At 45.6% G+C, this 17,879-nt stretch overlaps 1 protein-coding gene across 3 annotated transcripts in view; it reads left to right on the top strand.

Annotated features, from left to right (window-relative positions):
* The first annotated feature begins 1,236 nt into the window (after window positions 1–1,236).
* RPH3A (rabphilin 3A) overlaps window positions 1,237–17,879 on the top strand; it is a 61,345-nt gene continuing 44,702 nt past the window's right edge. Inside the window, exons 1-3 of one of the 3 annotated variants that reach the window (XM_060120805.1) lie at window positions 1,237–1,316; window positions 5,397–5,408; window positions 13,872–14,018. In XM_060120805.1, the coding sequence (XP_059976788.1) occupies window positions 1,246–1,316; window positions 5,397–5,408; window positions 13,872–14,018 (230 nt within the window). In that variant the 5' untranslated portion in view covers window positions 1,237–1,245. The remainder of the gene's footprint in view (window positions 1,317–5,396; window positions 5,409–13,871; window positions 14,019–17,879) is intronic. The other 2 variants (XM_060120803.1, XM_060120802.1) reach the window with 2 other exon arrangements.

Below are 17,879 nucleotides of genomic sequence, written 5' to 3' on the forward strand. Positions count from 1 at the left end.
GGGATCTTTTGTTGCACCGTGCGGGCTCTTCATCGTGGTGCACGGGCTTTTGTCTAGCTGTGGCGGTGAGTTTTCTCTTCTCTGGTTGTGGTGCTCAGGCTCCAGGGTGCGTGGGCTCTGTAGGTTGTGGCACACAGGTTCTCTAGTTGAGACGCGTGAGCTCAGTAGTTGTGGCACGTGCGCTTAGTTGCCCCACGGCATGTGGGATCTTAGTTCCCTGACCAGGGCTCAAACCCACGTCCCCTGCATTGCAAGGCGGATTCTTTACCACGGGGCCACCAGGGAAGTCCCTCTTTCCCCTTATTCTTTGCTTAGACCCGGGGGAGGGGGAAGGAGGGGAAGTTCAGAAAGGACATAAGCTTGGCTGAGTTCAACTAAGCTTAGTGTTGATGGAGACTCATTCACGCATTCAACAAATATTTATTAAGTGCCTTCTATGTGCCAGGTGCTATGCTGGGTATTGGACATTAAGCAGAGAACAAAACAAAGAGTTCTGCAAGAGGCTTACATTTTAGCAGGGAGATTCTAACCGTGATGGTGCTGTTTTCACAAGCTGTGATTTAACTTTGTGATGATCTCCCTAGTCACTGTGTAGAGCATGGACTGAAGTGGGCCAAGGGCAGAGGCAGAGAGACCGGTGAAGAGGCTCCTGTAGTAAGCCAGGCCGGGATAGTAGTGGTTTGGATCAGCATAGTAGCAATTTAGGCACAGAACATTGGGAAGATTCTGGATCTATTATGACAGTGAAGCCAGCATGACTTTCTGATGGCTTGGGTGTAAAGTATTAAAAAGAAAGCAAGCCAGGGATGACTGTGGCATTTGGGACCTCAAAACTCTGAGACATGGGTTTGTTTTCTTTTTGACCTGACCAAGTCCAAGTTAACTAGTACATGAGTCAGATGACTTCCTCTAGTAGAAAGACCCTGGATTGGAGTTAAGAGCTCTGACCCTCCCTCCTGGATATGTGGTCTTGCATCAACAATGAATGGGACGAACACAGATTAAAGGGAGGAAGTTCTTCCCTCTGATCCATTTCTGCCACAAGGGAGCTGTGACAGTTTCCCTCTTGGGGCCTGAAAGTCCCCATCTGGAAAGCGGAGAAGCTGGGTGAAGTTCCATTTCTTCTCTGTATCCCCCAGAGTGCTTGGCATAGACCAGGGGGCTGAGAAATAAAGGGTGATTGAATGACTGTTTGCATGATGTCCTTTCTGGGCTGTTGTTTTCCAGGAGCACTGGGCTTCTACCATGACTGACACCGTGTTCAGCAACAGCTCTAGCCGTTGGATGTGTCCCAGTGACCGACCCCAGCAATCAAAGTAAGTTGCTGGGTGTTCCTGGGAGTTGTTTGCTTTGGGGCAATGAGGTCCCGATCTACACTTGAAGGAGGAGAGGAATAGCAAGGAAAGAAATTTCTCTCCCTGGGGTGGAGGAAAAAGAACCTAGTGGGAGTTTATCGTGGAAACTTCACTGATTTTACTTCTTTGCAAGGTTGGAGTAACAAGATTAAATTCTGAGCTCCATGCCCTAAATGAGAGGTGGCTTGGTGGAATGGAAACAGCACTGACCTGGTGGTTAGAATCAGACTTGGTTCTGGTTCTAGATCTGAGCTACTCTGGGTGAATCTCTTTCCCTTCTTTGGACCTTGGTTTCCTCATCAATTAAATAAGGAAGTTGGACTAGATCAGAGATTGCAAACTGGCAGGCCACCAGCTGACTCTGACTTGCAGAAATGTGTTTTTTTTATTTTTTATTTTTGGCCTGATCATTTAAAAATTGGGAAATTTCACATAAAATAACTTCACATACTCTTTCCAGTAACTATTATACCTGAATCAGTGGTGTGCTGGGTCTGTACCATGGTGGTTCCTTAGAGCTGATGTTAAATTTTCAGGAATTTTGCAAGTCAGTTGTTAAACATGGCCAGTATTAAAAATTAAGTTGTATAGTTTTACAATTAAATTATATTAAACACAAAGGTGGTGAATACTTAACTTTAATCACTTCTTAATTTTTTTAACATCTTTATTGGAGTATAATTGCTTTACACTGGTGTGTTAGTTTCTGCTGTATAACAAAGTGAATCAGCTATGCATATATCCCCATATCTCCTCCCTCTTGCGTCTCCCTCCCATCCTCCCTATCCACCCCTCTGGGTGGTCACGAAGCACCGAGCTGATCTCCCTGTGCTGCTTCCCACTAGCTATCTATTTTACATTTGGTAGTGTATATATGTCCATGCCATTCTCTCATTTCGTCCCAGCTTACCCTTCCCCCTCCCCATGTCCTCAAGTCCATTCTCTATGTTTGCGTCTTTATTCCTGTTCTGCCCCATCACTTCTTAATTATTTTACTATGTTTTGTTAGTCTCCATGTTATTTGTGCCTATGATACCTGTATGGTGAAATACTATATAATAGTACATTACTGCATGTTTCCTCCCAGTTCTGCATTTAGTGACATCATATAGGTACTTGAAATCAGCCACAGTGGGGCTTTTTCTCCAGAGGTTCAACTGTTAAACATTTACCAGCACACCACTGCCTGAAGACCTTTACAGTCTAAGTCTATTGTTTATCATCCCTGCAGATTTTCACTCAAAGGTCTTATTTTTTAAACGCTTGGTAATTTTTATTGTTAGCTCAATCTGTGCGAATCCTGGGGATCTACCATGGGAATATTTTCCTCAGAGAGATTTGCACTTGCTTCTGCCAGGAATCAGGTGTGCTGCTCACCCAGGATGTGACCTGAGCTCCCTTAGAGGGGCCTAGCTCAAAGTGGGGGTCTCAGATTCAGCTTCCTCACCTTGTTAGGAGCTCAGAGTCAGCCTCTGGAACATAATGCTGCTTTTTACATTGGCTTACTGCTCACAGCTCCCTGTTCTGGATTCAGTTTGCTGGGTTTTCTTTTTCTTTTTTAAAAAATTGCCTCATAAAGGGGTATAATTGATTTACCTCTAATAGTACACATTTAAAGTACAGTTTGATCATTTTTACACATATGTGCATACATATGTACAGTTTGATCATTTTACACATATGTGCATTCCTTCCCCTTTGCAGTCTCTCCTTTCTGCCCCTCCCTCTCCCCACCCATCCCTAAGTAATTACTAATCTTCTTTCTGTAACTATAAATTAGTTTGCATTTTTTAGAATTTCTATAAATGGAATCATTCAGTATGTACTCCCTTTTTGAGAGATGTCTTCTTTCACTTCGCATAATTATCTCATGATCCATCCATATTGTTTTTCATATCAATAGTTTATTCCTTTATATTGCTAAATAGTATTTCATTGTGTGGATATACCACAATTTGTTTATCTCTTCACCTATTGATGAACATTTGGGTTGTTTCCAGTTTGGGGCTAGTACAAATAAAATTTGTATAAACATATACTTTCATTTCTCTTGAGTAAATACCTAGGAGTAGAATGTCTCAGTGGTATGTATAGTAGGTGTATGTTTAACTTTTTAAAAAACTGCCCGTTTTCCAAATTGGTTGTACCACTTTAAGTTTCCACCAGAAGTGTACAAGAGTTCCATCTCTCTTCCTCCTCACCAACACTTGATATGATTAGTCTTTTCCATTTTAACCATTCTAATGTGTGCATAGTGGTATTAGTTTTGTGATTTTAATTTGCACTTCCCTAATGACTAATGATGTTGATTGTCTTCTTTTGTAATTTTGCCATTCGTATAACCTCTTTGTTAAAGTGTCTGTTCAAATACTTTGTCCATTTAAAAACTGGGTCATTTATCTTCCTGTTATTAAATTTTCTAAGCTTTTTTTCATGTGTTGTAGATAAAAGTCCTCTGCTGGAGACACATTTTGCACATATGTTTCTTGGTCTATGACTTGCATTTTCTTTTTCATAACAGAGTCTTGAAGAGGAAAAGTTTTTTTATTTTGATGAAGTCTGTTTTGTTTATTTGTTTCGAAGTAGGAGGGTTGTTGGAGAATTCCCTTATTTTCTAACAATCCTAGGGTCTTTTGGAATATTTAATGCCCTCATATTCTTGAAGCAAAAGTCCCTGTCTATTTACTACTTCTACCTAAAACCTCCTCTAGTTATACAAGTTTTATAGTTTTGAAGACATTATTGAACTCTGTTGGTTTCCTTTTTGAAAGGAAACTTCTAGTTTCCAAGCCCTCCCCATGATGTCCTCTTGAAGCCCACCTTACTTGGCAGACAATATTCCATCAGCCAAAAATTGTCTCTGTAAGATAAACAGTTGCCTGAAGGTGAATGGGGTAAAATATTTATTTTATTTAAGAAATGTCAGTTAATTAAAACCCCATACATAAGAGTTTACTTTAGTCAATATGAAGCCAAACAATTTGCCTTACAATTAAATTAGAATTATTCAAACAGTCTGGATGCAGTTTCATTAAAGTGCTTCTGGGCTCCTGTGAAACATCTTGGCATTCTGAATGCATCTGGCTGGCTTGATTGCTACTGCGTTTTCTTCAGATGTTAAAATTATTTTCCAATAAATGCTAATGGGTGAATTATAGTCATCACACATGCTATCTAGTCTGCAGCAGTGATGATGTGCTAATGCAGACCCTTCAAATGTCTTTCTCCAGTAAATTAAGAAATCTAGTCTTAATTAACTGCTGGCTAACCAGATACTCTTTACTCCCTTTGTAATTTCTCTCAGCCTCCTTGAATCTAACGATGGTGTTTGGAACGCAGTTGTGGTTGTGTTTGAAAGAAGTGAATGTATCTGTTTCTTGCATCGGTAGGACAGGGCTTCAGCTATCTATGTTGGGGATACATGCGGAGAAATGCTGGTCTCCAATAGTTGATACTTCTCTATAGTTTTCAAGTCTGCAAGCCTGAGAGTGCCAGAGATCAGAGGTGGAAACTGAGGCACAAAGAGGAGATGTGACCTGCCTATGGTAGCATGTCTAATAAGTGAAGAGCCTGGTCTCCTTTTTAGAGTGGAAGGACTTGCTTCCCCAAACTGGGGCACTGCGAGTTCTGCTTTCGGATGATCCAGTCACAGTTCAGGGCTCATTGCCTACCTCAGTGTGCTCCTTATCCCTCAGTGTTTGAAACAACAGAAACCAAGAATGTTATCATCATTAAGTGATTCCTTTTTAGTGCCAAAAAACATTATTCAAATACATAAATGATCAGATTGGTTAATTAATAAGCTGAACTGATTGGTCATTTTAATCAAGGCTGTGGCTCATACAACCCTACATTGCTGCAGCCTTGTTTTAGATGTGCTGGAATAAGATAATAATGACTGATAACAAATGGAAGTAGGTCATTGTGATTTAAACAGAACTGTGCGGTTGTGGCATCCAGGCAGTGTTGATATTGTTAAGAGATTTTTTCCCCTAACTTTACTCATTTTGTTCTTTCTCTCCTTTCTTTGCCTTCCTTCAGTGATAAAGAACAGTGAGTATTTTGTAATACTTTTATTTTTCTGCAGACTGAATTTTATCTCTTTTCTGATTAAAGTGGCTTTAAAGATAGATGAAGAGAGATGGTTCAAAAAGGAACTAGCATGTTTTACATATCTAAAAACAAATTCAAGTTGTTAAAAAAAACACATACCCCTCTTGATAAAGAAAAATACGAAATTTCAAAAAAAAATCTTGGTAAAAGGTTGGAAAATATTCCTTGGGAGAGCCCTCAATTTAATTTTTGTTAGCAATTAGTGGGATTCAGCAAGCTTATTAACCGCCCTGTGCCTCTGTTTCTGCAACATTTTGCCTGGGAACACTGTTTTTATTTAAAGAAAATATTAACTCAAATGACTACTATCATTAATCAAAGATGATGATGAGTAGAACAGAGCTTGTGGGAAGTTATGTGCTATACACATGGTCTCTGTCACATCATGGAAGGTCAGCCTGATTTCCCAGTGAAATGCCTTTGACTCAGAGGTCCTATCTTTGCTCATAACTTTTGTTTTAAATTGGATTCATTTCCTAAATATGCATGACAGATTGGATGCTGGGTCTAACAAATGAACAGTCAGGCTGCAAAGCAGATGGGACTTTGGTTGTGTGTACACATTGGGAAACTATGTGAGGTCATTTTTACCTTCCCCTTGATGGGGAAGTGTTCACAGAGCCACAGCCAGAGCGCCGAGTCTAGCCTCAGAACACCCAGGTCTGAGTCCTGCTCTGGGACTCAATGTCAGTGTGGCCTTGGGGCACTGCCCTTCACCTCCTTGAGCCCTGGCCATAATGTGGGTATGTTAACCCTGCCCTTCCACCTTCACTGGGAGGTGGTACGGTCAAATGAGATGCATGGGAAAGCTTTGTAAACCGTAAAGCACCAAAATCAGAGGAAGGTGTGGATCACAATCTTGCTTTACCCTTGTGTGTATTTTATATATATATACCTTGTATGTATATATGTATATACATACATATATGCATGCACACACAATGTATACATACATATATACATATATACATATACATGTGTATGTATATGTATATATGTATATATGTATGTATACATTGTGTGTGCATGCATATATGTATGGTGTGTGTTCTACAGTCTCTGTGTTGGCTGGTAAGATTTTGGTCTCTTTATGAATATTGTGAGCATATCATTCAGACATGCTAGGGAGAGATGCTGAGATGTTGTGCGATTATAAATATGAACATCACAAGAGAGAAGTTCAAGACTTCAGAGGGTCCCAAGTTCTTCAGGCTTCCTGAATGCTGAAAGCTGAAAGGTAGGGTGTGTGTCCATCCTCCTTCCCTCCCTCCTTCATCCTCTCCCTCCTCTCCTCTCCTCTCCCCTTTCTCCCTCCCTCCCTTCCTTCCTTCATTAACAAACACATATCATGCACTGTGCTAAGCACCAAGAATACAAGGTTAGCCAAAGTCTGAGTGGGGATGTCTAGAAGGGTTTACAAACAAATAGTCAGTCACCAACAAATACACTTTATAGTGCAAGGAGCTATAATAGCAGAATCACAGCGGCCAAGGGAGCACAATGATGGGCACCTAACCAAACTTTGGGGTCATGATGGGAGAGCTTCCTGGAAGAAGTAATGTGTAAGCTGAGACCATGTAAAGGAGGTACAAGATAAAGAAGAGACAGAGGAGTTCCAGGTAAGGGAACAGCATGTGCAAAGTCCAAATAGGAGAGAGAGCATGGGATTTTAGAAAAGCTGAATGGCACTCAGTCTGGCTTAAAAGATTACCAGGAGCCCGAGATCCCCTTAGCTTTCTGAAGGGAGTCGGGGAACCACAGCATCCTTTTGGCACCCTCTTTAGTCTGTTAGGGGTAAATTTCATCAAAAAGGGCCTTTTTACCAGCAGGGCTTATGTAAAGTGTTTTGTGGTGTGGATGCCCCTCCTTCCACACTCTCCCCTTCAGGATTCATTAAAATCTCATTCACTGAGCTGTAAAGAGACTTCCTGCTGACACCTGCTTCTGTCGGCATCCTGGGGGAAGGGAGGGGATAAGAAGAAAGGAAAGAAAAAGGATTAATTTTCTGCACAGCACCGCTGTTTAATGCTTCAGAGCCTTCGTGCCCTGACAGCATTTCCATCATCCCACTCCTTTTGGGAGTTATAATATATTAATAGAGACATCCAGTGGGTATTTATTATGTGACTGTTGTGTGCATGAAATGAAGAATCAAGGTGGGAGGCAGGAAGGAGCTGGGAATCTGCCTTTTGCAGTATTTTAGGGGGAAACATCTGTGAGGGGCTTCCACCTGCAGTCAGGACTAATTTCCTTTTGTGTTAGAGGCCACTGGTGCTAGTTTGTTGGGAGAGTTCCTTCTGACCATCTCTAGATGCACCTAAACAAGTACATTCAGGTCACAGATGAAGCACGTCCAGAATGCTGGTGTCTCGAGCCTCTGACCATATTCTCCCCACACAAGAGAATTTCTTGGCAATTCTCTTCCCTCTTCTGAGTGTCAAGCATCTGGAAGATGAGCAGGTCAACTGCAGTGATCTTTAGACTTCTATTAGCAGCAAAATTCTTTCTTTGAATACTGTTTTATTCAGAAGCTAAATATATAAGACAGATAAAGAGTGGCGATGGATAAAGACCTGTCATGGCTGAAAGCATTAAACATACCACCGTGCAACTGTAAGTTAAAATAATACCAAACTGTAAAGTAGGGAGTTTAACAAGCTTCACTTTTTTGTTGCCACAGTAGATAGTGTGTCAGTTATCTTTTGCTGTGTAACAAACCACCTTAAAACTCAGTGGGATAGAAAAACGATGATTTATTCTCAGGGACCTGGGCTCAGCTGGTGGCTCTGCTGATCTTGGCTGGGCTTTCTCATGTATCAAAGGGTTGTCTGATCTAGGATGGCTGTGGCTGGAGTGACTCAGCTCTGATCCACATGCCTCTCATCCTCCAACAGGCGGTCCTGAGCTTTTTGTCATGGTGATGACAGAGAGTCAGAGAGTAAGTAGAAACACACAAGGCTTTTGCAGGCTTAGCCCCAGATGGCACAACATCTCTCCCCTGTGTTTTATTGGCCAAAGTAAGCCATAGTCCAAGCAGGATTCAAGGGGTAGGGAGAAAGACCCAGACCTTTTGGTGAGATCAATTTCAAAGTCACATGGCAAAGGGCATGGATACTTAGAAGGGTGAAGTATTGAGGTCACCAATGTAATAAACTATATCTCATGATTTTATTAAATATCAAAGATTAAATTCTTAAAAAAAATTTTTCTCTCACTCTCTTTTTTTTAAAACTGGCATCCTTGCTTTGTTAGTGTTGGGAACCCAGCACTGCCATCTGGGCTGACATGAGGATGGAGGGCCTGGTTCCCTGCCCACTCTGTCCATCTACGACCCACTCACCTGCAGCCCTTTGAGATCCCTCCAGGGAACTACAGACAATAGTTTGAAAACCATGACTTAGACAGTTTGGGGAAATAGGAGGCAGGTGCCCTTCAGTGATTCTCCAGGAAGCATTGTCCTAGGTATGTGAACGAGAGCAGAGATGGGCCAGCCCTCTTCGCCCTGTCTCAGCCAGTAAGCCAGGGGTCACTCCTCATGCAGCTACTGAGGGTCAGGAGTAGCCTCTGAAGGTCCCCGCAGGAAACAGACATGAAATCATTCCCACTTAGCAGATCTGGAAACTGACATTCAGAGTGTCTCAGGGCCCTAGTACACACTGCTAATAAGCCACAGGTCCAGGATTCCAATCTTAAACCCCGCCAGGTCAAGGAGGGCTCAAGTTGGTGCACAGTAGGCCCTCTGGGTATTTACTGGACTGGATACAATGCTCTGAGTAACTTGTCCAAGGAGGCAACACTTTAGTCTCCACCTTTGGTTTTTAACGAGGTCCCAACACTGGACTCTGGTCTTAAGGACGTGGAGCTGGAATCCTGTGCCCAGAGGCCCTTGGCAAGGGTGCCACCGTCCTGTCACAGGAGCATTCCTAAGGCCCCCATGCTCACAGTGTTCTCCAGCCCAGAGGAGGCCCAGACAAGCCCATTTTCTCCCTTGAGAGCAAAGGCTTTGGTTTGAAAAACCATCTCCTTTCCCTCTGTTTACTTTTGGGATTAAAACATGAAAATCCACAGGAGGCTTTCGAGTCCCCACTGAGACCAATCAGTGACATTTTCAAACACTAGATGAACTGTTTGTCAACTGCGTGTTTTTGAGCAGAGGATGGGGGTCTGCAGAGGTGCCGGCAGTCTCTAGCAGGCCTTCTGCTCATCTGCAGATGGAGACAATTATCCTAGGCAGGCCTCCTGTGGACCCCCATTCCTGCTTATCTTTCTGCAGCCGTGCATTTCCTGTGCATTCTGATTCCAGCGAGTTGTGTGGTGGGGTGAGAGGCATTGGCTTCAGGTCTGACCCATGGCTGACCATACCCATGACCAGACTGTGAGCTGTGGGAATGTGCCCTTGAAAGGGTCTCCACTGGGTCTGAGGCCCAGCATCTCACCTGTGCTCTGTCTTGGTCACTGAGCTACTTTGTAGAGGCAGGAAATAAATGGAGGTGGCGATCAGAAGAGAATGAAGGAAGAAAAGAAGGGATGAAGGAAGGAAGAATAGGGGCAGTTGAGGCATCCATTTCCACGGAAAACCAGAGGGACCTGGGGAGGTGGCTGGATGAGGTTATAACTAAGGCTCTTCGGGAAGGATGGGTGGTCTTCATTATGCAGGAGTCCAATGTATCCTTTACAGTTAATGGGAAGAAACATCAGGCTGAGGGATATTAGCACACTGTAAGGAAGATCTTTCCAACAGAATGGCATAGACTCCTAATGAGAGAGTGAGGTCTTCATCACGGGGAGCATTCAAGCAAGGCTGGAAGACCCCTGTAGGGAGGCTGTGCCAGATGGGCTTTCAGGTGATCCTCAGTGGCCCTCATGCCTTTGTGTAACCTCCTCGCCTTGAGTGCGTGCAGGACCTGGGATGTGTTTCTAACCTATAGAATATGACAAACAGGATGGAACATCACCCTTGTGATTACATCATGTTGTATAAGACCCTGTCTCATTTGACCGGAGCTTGAGAGTCACCTTGTATACTTGATGAAGGAAGTGGCCCACAGGATGGAGTTGGAGAAGTCTGCTTGGTTAGGAATTGCAGGCTGCCTCCAAGACATGGAGGTGACTTCCTCCTAATAGCCAACAAAAAGCTGGGGTCCTAGGTCACATGGCTGCCAGGAAATGAATTCTGCCAATAACTCAAATTTGCCTGGAAGCTGATTCTTCCCCAGAAAGGCTCAGGATGAGAACCCAACCCAGCTGACGACTGATTGCAGCCTTGTGAGATGCTGAGCAGAGGACCCAGCTAAGCCATGCCTGGACTTCTGACATGGAAACTGTGAGATAATAAATGTGTGTTGTGTAAAGCCCCTAAGTTTGTAGTAACGTGTTATGTAGCAGTCGAAAATGAACACAGACAATATCCGTGGGGCTTTGTGCCACCCTGTCTCTATCCTCCAGCTGGACTGATTTTCCAGTTATCTAATGCTGCAGAACAAATCATATCAAACGTAGTGGCTTAAACAACAGAAACTACTTACTACTTCTTGCAGCGTTTGTTGGTAGATATTTGAGAGTGGCTTGGCTGGGTGGGTCCGGCACGGCTGTCGTCTTACGTCAGCTGGGGCTGCAGCCATATAAGGGCTCGACAAGGGCCGGAGGATCACACAGCTGGCACGTTAGGTGCTGGCTGTCGCCAGGGGCCTTAGTTCCTCTCCACATGGGCCCCTCCCCAGGGATGTGTGAGTGTCCTCATGACATGGCATCTGACTTCCCCTAGACTGCATGACCCAAGACACCAAGGCAGAAGTTGCAATGTCTCTTGTGACCTAGCCTTGGAAGTCACCCACGGTCACTCCCGTTGTATTTAGCTGGTCACACAGGACCAGCTGGGATTCTGTGTGGGAGGGGATGGCACAGGGAGGGTGTGAATACCAGGGGGCAGAGATCCTTGGCGAGCATCTTGTAGGCTGGCTACCATATTGATCTTCCTTCACCTCCTCAAGCACACTGCCCACTCTCTCAACTCCAGGCCTTTGCAAAGACCATTTCTCTGTCAGGCTCAGTTTCTTCCTCTGCCTTCCTCTCGCCAACTCTAGTTTATCTCTGAGGTCTCAGTAGGAGCCAGCCATACCTTTCTGCAGCCTGCAGTTTATGTAATTTAGGAGAGCCCTCTTCAAAATAAAGAAGACAAAAATATCTCTCTTTTACAAAATTTTCAGGACAGATGATCATTACGAGAGCTCTTCCCAGGGCCTTGGAAGGTGCCTGTGCTAACAAAGGGTCCCAAATTTAAGCTCCACCAGCATCACAGTAAATCCTCTTCAGGGTCTCAGAGTAGATGTCACTCCCTCAGGGCGCACTCCTTGGTCCCCTAGAATAAGTGACTTCTGTTGCTTCAGTCTTGCTGTGGGTCACACTTATAATCAGACATTTATCATCCCTTTTGGCCATAAGGTATTGTGTCTTATTCAAAAACTCTTTCTGTGCTTACCCTCAGACACTATTCTAAATGCCATTGAAATGATAGTGACCCAGACAGGGTCCCTGTCCTCCTGGAATCCTACGTTCAGGTGGGGGGAGAGAGGCAACAAACAGGTAAACAACAAACTTCTTTCAAAAGATAATTTCAGTTAGTGATGGATACAAGTGAACCTGGGCAATGAGAGCTCAAGGAAGACCTCTCTGAAAGGCTGACATTTGAGCTGAGACCTGAATGATGAGAAGGGGGAGATCTGGGGAGATAAGTCATCGTCATCCTGGAAGCCGGGACAGCAAGTGCAAAGGCCCTGAAACAAAAACAAGGTTTCAGTGTTCAAGATTGAGCAGGGAGGCCAGTACAGCTGGAGTGTAGTGAGAGGGGGCGAAAAGGATGGAGAGTCAGGTAAAGCACAGATTGGGTAGGACTTTGCAGATAGGCAAGAAACTAAGTTTTACTTTTATTAAGGTAAAATTCACTTAACATGCAATTAACCGTTTTACAGTGCACACTTCAGTGGCATTTAAGCACATCCACCACATTGTGCAACCACAACCTCTATGTAGTCCTGGGTTTTATTCTAAATCAATGAGAAGCCATTGGAGGGTTCGGGGAAGGGGATTTGAGTATGTTTAGCGTTTGTTCATCCCCTGGATCAGAGGCCCCTGATCCAAGGCAAGATGTGTTTCCACCAGAATTTCCCCAGGCTACCCCCTCCTTCCCTTTCTCGCAACAAGACTTGCCCCCAAGACATCTGCTTCCATTGCTTTCAAACTCTTCCTTCTGTGCTCTTCTGAACAAACGAACTAAGGTGGGAGGATGGAAGAAGAGACGGGAGCAGGGAGGAAGATGGGGCCTTTAATTTCCAACTTTGAGTGTCAAAAGGGAATTTCATGCCTGCTGACGTGATTAGAGCAGTGGAAGTAATAGAGGCTGGCAGCTGATGGGGTGCTGGCTCCAGGGGATTCATAGTTACTGATTTTTGCCCCAACAGGGACAAGAATTTCTAGTGGTGTTGAACCCTGCATTCCACTTGGGCGATGCACCTCAGTGCCCTGGGGTGCATCGCCCAAGGAGATAAGGTCCAAGGTCTATACTTTGCCATAGACCACAGCGTTAGCTCTCTACCCAGCAGCCTCTGATCCTCTGCAGCGTTCAGTTCTCTCCGTACTGTGGAGGTTAAGTGTGCAGGCTGCCCAGGTCCGAATTCCACCTCTGCCACTTCCAGCCATGTGACCTTGGGCAAGTGGTCTAATGTCTCCTCACCAGAAAATAGACAATAACAGTCCTGCCTTGTGGAAATGTTGTGAGGATTAAATGAGAAAATGTGGGCAGCCAGTAGGTGCTACATCAGTATTTGCTTTTTTTATTTTAAAAAAAAAGATCAAGGAGAGCACAGGATGGAACCCAAAATGCTATAGGAGCTTTGGAGGCAGGAGGGCTAGATGTTTATGTGAAATCAAGAGATTTTTATAAAACTAGTTGACCACTAGTTTAAACTTTTTTTTAAGGACTCTGTGGCCTACACCAAATGTATTTGTGCCAGACAGGGCCTGGCGTCAACCTGGGATCCAGGGCCTCAGACCAGCCTCCCAGAATTGTTTCCGCTCCTGCTGTAGAAGTCTACTGTTGAGATTCTTTTCCTGAGAACACCATTATCCTCCAGGTTTCCCTGAACTTCCTGCAAATGCTACTTCCAGAGTGTCTGCCATGTGCTAAGCACTTAATAAACTCATCAGAACCTTATGAGGGAGGAGGTATGTGTGTCCTGTTGTACAGATGAGCAAACTGAGGCTCTGAGAGATTGGATTCTTTTACCCAGGGTCTCCCAGCAGGGATTTGAACTGAAGTTTACCAGACTCCAGGAGCTAGAGCCCAACCACCACTCTGCAACTGCTGACTTTGTCTGCAGCCTCACACCTTCCTATATTGCCTTTCAGGCTCCAGACGGGATGGTCTGTTCACTCCAGTGGTCAGGCAGACAGAGGGAGGAAGCAGGAAGAGCTGACAGATGAGGAGAAGGAGATCATCAACAGGGTGATTGCTCGTGCTGAGAAGATGGAAGAGCTGGAGCAGGAGCGCATCGGGTGAGGCCTGACGCCGCGCATCCGCATCCGGCCTGAGAGCCAGAGACGCCAGGAGGCTGTGCTGCTCAGGGCGGGTGCGCTGTGGTGGGGCAGGGCTGCCCTCGGGGTTTGTGACCTGTGATGTGCCAAGCCACCCGCTCAGGCAGAACTGGAATCCTTGGTGCATGAGCTGCGAGAGCTGGAAGACAGAAAAGAGAACAGGGGAGAGAGTGGGCTGGGGGCTGGCTGGGGAGGGGCTTCTGGGCTGGGGGTGCATTAAAGATGGAGAAGGGAGGATCTTCTGAGAGGGGGATGGGAGATTGTCTCTGAGGCTGGAGACGCGTGTGTGAGCACAGGTGTCATACCCATTCCAGCTGCATAGGAATATGTTCTAGAGACATTGGCCATGCAGGTGCCAGAACGATAGCCGAGGGTGAAGTAAGGGGGAGGAAGTGTATGTCAACGAGACAGTGCGTGAAAGAGAGAGCACATCTGAAACGAATTATAGGAGAGAATTGGAGAAATCCATCCTGAAGGGAGGCCAGCATGAGAGCGAGGTAGCAGAGGTTGGGTCTGGACTCTAAGAACTCGGCTTCCATCACAGCTCCCCCACTTGCCGGCTGTGGATCCTGGGCCATGTTGCTTCACCCTCTGAGCCTCAGTTTGCTCACTTGTAGAATGGGAGAAATAAAAGGAATAGTCCCACAGGATTGTTGTAAGGAGTAAGTGAAATGATGCTTGTATGGTTCCTGGACCAGGCCTGGTCGTACTTCATGCTTAATGAATGGTAGGAGGAAGGGAAAAAGTGGGGTTTGGAGGGCAGAGGTAACAAAAAACATGTATGGGATGTAAGAAGGTGTGTGTGTCAGAGTATCAGTGAGCCAGGACAGTGTTAGAGAGAGAGGGAGGGCTCTGTGCGTGGGCTTGGGAAGGGTGGAGTGGGGAAGTGAGAGGGGAGGAGTGTCTGGGAGAAGAGGAGAGTGAGCGTATGTATGGGGGGGGGGGCTCTTGGCGTGGGTGGAAACTTCCACTGCTAGGATGCAGGGAGGCCACCAAGGCATCCTCTAAGACTGAACCTCAAATGGGAAATGGGAGGAGCTGCTGAGATGCCACCCCTTCCCCAGACCTTTCTTCCAAGGGGCAGCCTTTGCCAACTGCTTACAACTGGTTTGGGCACTGGGGTGCCCTTTCATCTCCCTACCCAGCCACTCAGTGGGAGGTTAACAAGATTCTTGGATGGAAAATGATGCTGTGAACACACAGGAAGTGGGTGCCTTTGATTTGAGCCTCTGCAGATCATTTTATTCAGAGTGGGCTGGGGAGATCAGAGGTGCCATTGACAAATGACAAATAACCTGGCACAGGCGGAGTCAGCTTTGTGCTCGGCCCTCCGTCAGGTTCCTCAGTAGGTTGCTAAAGGGGTGGGTCTTGAGGGGTCTGCTTATAGGGTTGAGTTTTTATTTTGCTTTTTAAAAGATACATCAGGAGTGAGGAGTTGTCCAGGCGGGAGGTCTGTGAGCATGTGTGTAAGTGAGTGTGGGAGTGTGTGTGTGTGTGTGTGTGTGTGTGTGTGTGTTCACTTCAACCAACAAGGAGCCTCAGCCTTGCAGGAAGGAAGAATATAGATGTTAAATTCTTGCCTGGAAGCAAGAATTTCCAGCCTTTTTCCTGCGGAGCACTTTCCACTAGCTAACTTTGAATTTTATACATTGATTATCTCTCTCTCCCCGTTAGATTATAAGATTCCTGAGTGTAGAGATTTTTGCCTGTTTTGTTTGCCACAGAATCCCCAGTCCTAGTACACAGGAGGTGTTCAGTAAAATATTTGGTGAGTGAGTGAACATGGTAGACAATGCTGCCCCCCAATTTCTTTCTGCATCTCCTGTGAACAAGAGGCTGGAGAGCTTAGAATTTTGTAGTCCAGGGTCCATATTCCCAGGGAAGACACTATGATTGGCTGCCTTATGTTTATATCAGATTCTGTCCTTGTTAACTGTGGCCAGAGGTGCTGGCTACATTGTGCAAGCGTGGCCACTACGCTGCCTTTGGGTGTAAAGTTAAGGGGATCTCTGTGGACTGAGCGGATTCTGGCTTGAACATTCTAGAACAGGGCTGATGGGTTCCCTGCCTTGTCCCCCATGTCCTGCCACATTGCCTGACCTGGTGACATTGTGGGAGAGCACAGTGGTTAATCCCTGGGACCCCAGAGTCAGAGAGACCTGGCTTCAAATTCCAGCTCTGCCACTTACTCCCTGTGTGACCTTAGATAAGGCACTTTACCTCCTCCTCAGCTGCAAAATGGGGATAACGTTAGCACACATGTCCCAGGGAATGTTTAATTCACATTCAAAAGATTATCGTGGTGCCTGGCACAGAGTGCATGCTCAGTTAATGGTGACAATCATTAATGACAAATTTGCTGAGGAAACTTATTTTTTTACACTGGCCAAGGTCTCCGTTCTAGAATCATGCCCGAGACTCCTGTTTGGCAAGCCCCTGGCTTCCCCTGAAGGAGATTTCAGAGCCTTCCAGGGAAGCTGGGGCCAAGCCCATGGTGACAGAGTGTCCCTTTGCTGAGAGAGTATGTTTTCTGCCGGAAAGGGGAGGATAGTCCTAGAAGATTCTGGCTGAGGCCCTTTCCCCTGCTCCCTTCCAGCTGCCAGCCCTTGCTGGTAGCATGGCCAGAGGCAAGCCCATGCTATTTGTGTCTTATGACCTTGAACCTGCCCTCATTCCTGTTCTACTCACACTTCCCTGGGAGAGGATCAGAGTGAAGTCAGATGAAAGGAGAGAGACATATCAGACACGGATCGAGACTGAAAATGGGGCGCCATCAGGGCTCCCCCTCCAGAACCTGAGGCTCAGTTGATGAGCCTTGGGGGCTTCAGTTCTCCACTTGTCCAGTGAGGCGGGTCAGTCTGAGTCTCAGGATCCTTCCTGATCCGACTCTACAGTATTTGGGGGTGTCTGGTGAAGGACCCTGTACCCTGTGGTTGGCTGCACCTCTCAGAGCAAATGAGCTCCTTCTGGCTCTTCTAAGTGTTAAAACTGCAGATGTAGCTGTGTCCCCTTCTGGGTCTAGACACCAGCTCTGTGATGCTGAGTTTTCTTTTCTATTACCGAACAGTCATCTGGGAGACACGTGAAGTCATCGTTTACATAGTAAACAATCATTATAAACGGGTACCATTTAGTGATTGAGCACTTACTATGTGCCAAACATCAAACCTAAAAACTTCATATGGATTTAACTCATTAACTGCTCCTCTCAACCCTATCAAGTAGGTGCTATTTTGCAGGTGAGGAAACTGAGGCTTAGAAAGGTTAGGTCACTTGTCCAAGGTCACACAGAGCTAAGATATATGTCCCTGTCTGTCTGGCTCTCAGAACGATGTTCTAAACTATTAGGTATCTTTCCTGAAGGTGTGGCCTCAAATTCTTAGACTTTGCAGGACATGGACATTTTTAAAGCTCAGGTTTGGAGGGGGCATTTGGGGAGCTACAAGCTAGAATCCCTTCTGTGCTGGCCCAGTGATTCCTTCCCAGTGATCTTATTAACCTGTTTGTACCTCCAAAGCTGCCAGAACTGGTCTCCATGGTCCTAAGGCCATGGAGAGTTCCCTGGGAGAATCACCCTAAGGCGTCCCAGGAGGTGCTGCCTCCCTGGGGCAGTTTTGCTAGAGTTTCTGCCCCAGGGAGCACCAGATGATACAGTGGACCAGAGTTGGTTCTCACCTTGGAGCCTCTGCTTTTGCCCAAGGTGGTGTCTAAACCTTCACTGAGTGGTAACTCAGCCCACAACCAAGCTCTGCTCTCTTCAGCACCCCCAGAAGGAAAGCTGATGGTCAGAAGGGAAACTCATTAAAGAGCCTCATTTTGCCC

This window comes from Lagenorhynchus albirostris, chromosome 14 (genome assembly GCF_949774975.1).
Source record: "Lagenorhynchus albirostris chromosome 14, mLagAlb1.1, whole genome shotgun sequence".
NCBI lineage: Eukaryota > Metazoa > Chordata > Mammalia > Artiodactyla > Delphinidae > Lagenorhynchus > Lagenorhynchus albirostris.